This window comes from Gossypium hirsutum, chromosome D06, assembly GCF_007990345.1.
Source record: "Gossypium hirsutum isolate 1008001.06 chromosome D06, Gossypium_hirsutum_v2.1, whole genome shotgun sequence".
Lineage (NCBI taxonomy): Eukaryota > Viridiplantae > Streptophyta > Magnoliopsida > Malvales > Malvaceae > Gossypium > Gossypium hirsutum.
In genome coordinates, this window is record NC_053442.1 from 27,029,176 (window position 1) to 27,036,188 (window position 7,013).

General features: G+C 33.3%; 1 protein-coding gene across 1 annotated transcript; it reads left to right on the forward strand.

Annotated features, from left to right (window-relative positions):
- The first annotated feature begins 3,142 nt into the window (after window positions 1-3,142).
- On the forward strand, window positions 3,143-5,539 carry LOC107894138 (uncharacterized). Its single transcript, XM_041095451.1, has 2 exons — window positions 3,143-3,342; window positions 4,852-5,539. The coding sequence occupies exons 1-2, from the start codon at window positions 3,157-3,159 to the stop codon at window positions 5,401-5,403; spliced, it is 738 nt and encodes a 245-aa protein (XP_040951385.1). The 5' UTR covers window positions 3,143-3,156; the 3' UTR covers window positions 5,404-5,539.
- Window positions 5,540-7,013: the final 1,474 nt, after the last annotated feature.

A 7,013-nucleotide genomic window follows, 5' to 3' on the forward strand; every position in this document is an offset into this window, starting at 1 on the left:
TTTGGATAAACTTCTGTATTATTTTTAGAAAATAAATTTTTTTTTGATAAACAAAAAAATATTTTCTTGAACTATTTTTAGAAGATCTATCAATTTTACCTTTTTACCCTTGCATTTTTACTATTTTTCTATTCAGTTAATAGTATAAATAGGAGGCTATCTTCCTCATATTTCACACAACAAAAAAGCATAGTTTCTATCATTCTTCTCATCTCCCTCATTCTTCTTTCTCTAAAAAGCTTTGTTATTCTACTAAAAATTACATTAGAGAAAGTTATATTTAAAAGTGAAGGTTTTAAGTAGGACCGTCTGTGACTAATCTCAACTTTCCTGAGAATTGATCATATTGTAGTTTTTCCGACCAAATTTCCCGACCACCTTTAAACTTATGTTGATCTTATTTCCTGTAAATTTAAAAAAGAGAAATACCAATTGAGTTCCATTTTTCTCATTCGGATGTATGAATTTAGAAGCACTGTGTTAACTTTGGGAAATGACATCCATTTTCAACTACACTGATCAGGGCGAAATTGCTTCTAAGACAATGATTCTCCATAACATAGTAATTATTTATTATTTGTACTTGTCAGTATTAACATCTTTATTTTGCAATAATAATTTTCCAATGGATTATAGTATTTCGTCCTAGCATTTGCTCGCGATAAGTAATAAAACTATATGATAAGTTGCTAGCTAATATATATACACACATACATACATACATACATACATACATACATACATACATACATACATACATACATACATGCATGCATATATATATATGCAGGATTGCGTTTTGTGCACAGGGTGATGAATGATGCGTGCCTTACCTCTAATGAATGCTTCCACTGGTTATATATATTAGTTTGAATATATATAAGCTTATGGATAGAATTTGCAATAATGCATGCATAATTAGTAATTAACTGTAGCAAATACTAAGGGCTGCAGGTGAGCAGAGAGCATGAATATTACTGCATGATAAAGTAGGAGCATGTTAAAAATTGGCCAACCATGCTGCTGTGATGTTTTTGGTTAAGTGCATGCAGCTTGTAAACATATTGCAGCACGTATGCTTGCTGTAACAACAAGGTTTTCTCTTTAGTTTTATTCTAATTAAACTAGTTGAAAATGAACAAGTTGATGACAACTTGATGCATTAGGTGTTGAATGACTAGTTTAGGTGTCTTGTTTATGTGTACAAGCAATGTTTATCAAGTTACTAGGCTACTTAGTGGTAGTAGGTAGTATTTTGTGATGTATTTGACTATAAAATGTATTGTTTTTTTAGTTGAATGAATGAGCTGAATGAGCTATCAGCCATAAGCTCCCTTGTTGCACATTTGTGAGCAAGTAAAAATACTTCTTGCATCTTGCTTCATTGTTTTGTGCTCTCCGTTCTCTTATTTTGTTGTTGCCAATGTTCCAAAAAATGGTATATCATGAGCCTAAGTCTTAGAAGACCATTGATTTTACTTCCACTGTTTGTTAAAAAGAAAGAAAATGTCAAAACACAAGCATGTCATTGAGGACTGCTTGTAGAGAAGACAACAACAGCAAGAAAGAAGCTGTCAAAACACAAGCATGTCATTAAGGACTGCTTGTAGAAAAGACAGCATCAACTCAACCTTGTGAGACTCCCAAACAAGCTTGAATAAGCTGAAAGAGGAGTTTCAAGGAAAGTATGTGAGCTTTCCAATGTGCAAGCTGCAAGCTCAGCAAAAATGTGCAAGCTGCAAGCTTAGCAAGATGTCAAAGCTGCAAGCTTAGCGAGAAGTGAGAGCTATGAGCTCAGCAATGAGAGCCCTATATAGTTGCGAACCTGTTGAAGACACCAGCTAAAGACAGTATGCAAATATGCGAGTCTATCAAAGGTGTGAGCTCAGCAACATGTGGAAGCTCAATGCGAGTTGTAAAGTTGCGAGCCTGTTGAAGACAGTAAGCAAAGTGCGAGCCTGTCAAAGTGTGAGCCTGTCGAATTGCAAGCCTAAGTGGCGAACGGTTTAAATGCAAGCTCAAGTAGGTGCAAGCCAAAATGGCAGATTGAAGGCAAGCAAACTATACTCATGAACTGTTTGTGCAAGAAGGAACAGGACTATAATGAACAATGAAATAAGGCAAGATGTGTTTGAAGGCAAGTTATCAACCAAGGCTGTGAAGGAGGAGAATACTCCATTTGATGAACAAATATTTGGCACAAAAGGCTAGGATAGTCAAGTGTGTAAGTCAGATTTGGTTGAGAATGAAGCCAAGGTTGAAAATGAATTGCTTGAGCAGAGCTAGCTTGAAACAAAGCATCAAGGACTGCCAAGTTCAAAAACTTGATGAATAATTGGTATTTGCAGCATGGAGTCCAAGGAGTGTTGAAAATTGGCCAACCATGCTGCTGTGATGTTTTTGGTTAAGTGCATGCAGCTTGTAAACATACTGCAGCACGTATGCTTGCTGTAACAGCAAGGTTTTCTCTTTAGTTTCATTCTAATTAAACTAGTTGAAAATGAACAAGTTGATGACAACTTGATGCATTAGGTGTTGAATGACTAGTTTAGGTGTCTTGTTTATGTGTACAAGCAATGTTTATCAAGTTACTAGGCTACTTAGTGATAGTAGGTAGTATTTGGTGATGTATTTGACTATAAATGTATTGTTCTTTTAGTTGAATGAATGAGCTGAATGAGCTATCAACCATAAGCTCCCTTACTGCACATTTGTGAGCAAGTAAAAATACTTCTTGCATCTTGCTTCATTGTTCTGTGCTCTCTGTTCTCTTATTTTGCTGCTGCCAATGTTCCAACAGAGTATGCTAAAAAAAAAGGTGACATGAAAATGGTAAATTAAGTGGGGGGACTGAGACAAATGAAAATCGTGTCATCCCGCATATATCTAGGCTTGGATATTGCGTCTATATATTAAACATATATAATAGTCATCATGTTATGACAATAATTGAAGAGAAAAAGAGAAGAAAACTTCTTTTCATATATATCCTCAAAATTGAAAAAAGTAGTAACGGCAGTAGGTGGTTTGTTTAGTGATATTGAATAGCGCATTCTAACACGTCCAAATACATCAAAAGCTACAATACACATATGTTGGTGAACCTCAACTTCCCTAGAAATGTTATAAATAGCAGGTATGGGCAAGGTTTTTATAATGAGAAATAAGAGAGAGATGGAGTGGAGGTCATGTTATTTGGACATGATTTTGGTGCCACTTGGTTTTTTGACCATCATATTTTATCATTGTTGGTTATGGTATAAGGTTAAGACTCAGCCCCTCTCTACCATCTTTGGAACTAATGCTGGCGGACGTCGCTTCTGGGTCTCTGACATGATTAAGGTATCTCCATCTCTATCCATTGCTATTCTTATACCTTAATTTCCACCGGTAATAAATTTATGAATACATTTTTATTTAACTAAAAAAAAGTTATAATTTGATCATTGAATTATTTGAAAATTTTCATTTAAGTTACTAACCTATTTTAAAAAATTTATATAAGTCACTAGGCAGTTAAGTTATTTTTTTTCAAAGTTCCGCCAAATAATTTTAAGTGACGATTTGATGATCAGTATGGTTAGTACTCATGGACAAGTAGAATAACATACATTAAATCTAAACCAATTTGATAGTTAGTGTTAGATATTGGAGAAAAATATTATTTGAATTTTGGTTCGCAGATTTATAACATCCAAAGTTGTTTCATAAAAATAAAAATTGAACTATAAAAGAAAAGGAGAAAAGGGTTTTCGGTTGGTGCATGCAATGCGAATAGAAAAAGACATATAATCAGTGACTTAAATAAAAGTTTTTAAATAATTTAGTGATGAAATGATGTGATTTACCCTTACGGAAAGGAAAATAAAAAATGAACTTAATTGTTAATCGATGTGGTGGTCTACGGTGATGTATTTTCCCATTTTTCTGGACTGATGTGGATGCTCTGTTCTATTATGAGTACACTGATAGACTAGTACTTTAGTTGATCAACGGTGTCTATAAACTTTTGCCGATGAAAAAAGGAATCTGTTAAGGTGGCCGGAGATATATATAAAAAATGTAAAAACGCAGCCAAAGCTGAGTGATGAGAGTTGAGAGGATATGAATAGGATAATTGGAGAAGAAAGATTTATGATCCAAATACCAATCCATATCCATGCTTTCCGGAGTGCTTAATTAAGGGCTTGTGTTTCATGCTTTTCTGCACATGCACAGAATATAGAAGATGCTAGTGTTAATGTCCCTATACGTCCTTTTAGGTGAATGTTAGTTCTTAATTAGTTGTTTTATCTTCTTGAGCTTATCACTTTATTTTGGATGATTTATTTTAGTTTTTTCCTTGGGTAATATAACACGGCAAGTTGAGCTGATGAATATTTGGACCATGCATGTATAATTTGGTTAGATATGCATATAAATATTATAACTCATCCACTCGGTTATATAATTATTAAAAGCATAAAACAACATTTCATTTTAATTAAAATCATATTTAATTTTATATCAATATTTTTATAATTTTATTATATAAATTTTCCCATTTATATTTTCTTTTATAGTTTTATAATATAAATTCTTTTACTCACTGTATATATGAATGGACAAGAATTAGCGGTGGTGTCGTGGTTGGGAAACAGCTGATAGGACTATAAAGGTTAAGTGCCATTCACAATCACACCCAATTAATTAAAAAGTGGCGACTATTGCCACAATATTTGCTTCTTACTTGTTTCACTAAATATACCATTTCACGTGGGGCCGAAGTAGAAAGTTATTATTAAAGGATAAAGAAGAAATTCTAAAAGAGATTTTCCAATGATGCTATAAATTGCATTGCAATGGGTGCAGGACAACGAAAAAAAGAACATCGTGGCAGTCCAAACCCTTCGAAACACAATTATGGGATCGACCCTGATGGCCACAACCTCCATCCTTTTGTGTGCTGGTCTAGCAGCGGTTATCAGCAGCACATACAGCGTGAAAAAGCCGCTCAACGATTCCATATTCGGGGCTCACGGGGAACTCATGGTGTCACTCAAATATGTCACCATCTTATGCATTTTCCTCTTCTCATTCTTCTGCCACTCTTCATCCATCAGGTTCCTAAACCAAGTGGGCATCCTTATCACCTCTCCCCCACACCCCTCCTCCTCTGTCACTCCTCACTACGTCTGGGAGCTGCTGGAAAAAGGATTCCTCTTGAACACCGTCGGCAACAGGCTTTTCTACTCTGCGCTTCCTCTCATGCTTTGGATCTTTGGCCCACTGCTTGCTTTCTTGTGCTCCCTCACCATGGTTCCTGTGCTTTACAACCTTGACTTTGTATTTGGGTTTAACAAGCAGCTGGCTCTGGGGAAGGATTATCAACACAATGGATGCAGGGACTGTGAGTCTGTGTAACCATAATATCATCTATATATATAGTGGCCCCAGGTGTGGCGTGTGCAGTTGTTGTATTAACACAGTCCAATGAATAATATGATTTATATATGGTGTCTTATTAATCATTTACTAAATCCAATTTCTTGTTTGTTTCTAGGTCCAAGAGTGCCGAGAATTTGAGTGTTTAGTTTCAAAACGGAAAAACATTAATGTACTAACATGTAACACCTCCCATCCAAATTCCTTTTCACGAGAAAGAGTCCCATGCCCAATTCCCATGCATGCTTTCTTTTGTTTATTTAACACACAAAATCAACTATTTATCTTTCACCCAATTATTACAGATTAAGCAAGAAGATAAAGATAATGGACATTTCTGTTTATGAAAGATTGATGTCAAATTCAATAAAATAAAATGTTAATATTTCTACTTTTGTCTATTGAGTTTTAGCTTGATTGATATGAGTATTGTTGTCAATGTAAAAAGACCTAAGTTCAAGTGTACTGATTGACATGGGCATTGTTGTCGATGTAAAAAGACCTGAGTTTAAGTGTGCTAAAGCATATTATTCTCCTATTTATGGTTGAGGAGGGACTAAGGATAATTTTAGGCATTATGTCAAAAAGAGCATATATAATGAGAAACTAAAATGAGATTGTTCAAATATATATATACACTAATAAATTAGTAAATTTGGATTGCGGGAAAATAAAAAGTTAATAAAAGTAAAATAAACTAATGTATAATATTATTCTTGATAAAACAATGTATAATATGATTAGATGTAAGACTATTACATAATTTTTATACTAAGAAGTTGGAAATTTTCAATCCACTCTCGCAATTGTTTCAGGAAAATTATGATTGTGAGATTGACAAGATACTTTTTGCAAACATGCATGTGGTATATTATTTCTATCATTTTGATGATAATTTGTAATTTTAGCCCTCAATATTGGATCGGCCAAAAAGCTTTAAAGGCTAAATTTGACTCTTTTGACCTTTTTTTCATATTGGTCTTTTTCTACTTCCCTTGTAGACTTTCTTTTAAAATATTTCTCCATTCATGTTAAACATTTAGAATAAATAAATCTAAGCATTAAACACAACTTTTCACGAAGCCAACATACAATTAGTAATTTTTTAACAACAATAAAAGTTTCTTGGTGTCATGAGTATTGTGTCAATTTTCAAACACAAGATTTACAATAACCACACTAGCAATACCAATTTCTAAATAAAAAATACTAAATCTCTAATCAATATTAAAGAAATTTAATATTATAAATACAATCAATCCCAATTTCTTCAAGGATTTATATTAATTAACCTTAAAAAATTATTACCCAATCAATATGTAGGCATTTATATCAAAATCTATATCCCAAAAATATTTAATAACAATAAAAATTAAATCTTGCATAAAAATCTTAATCTATCCTAAGAAAAACCTCAATCCTAATTTTCTAAAAACTAATCAATAAAGCTTGGAAAGAAAAGAAGACTTGTTATTAATTAGGAAGATTCATTTGAAAGTATTAAAAGATCAACCACCTTTCTTGTAAAAATACTAGAGCATATGTGAGAGAGAATAAAAGAAATTTAAGAGTAAAATAATGAGTGCTAA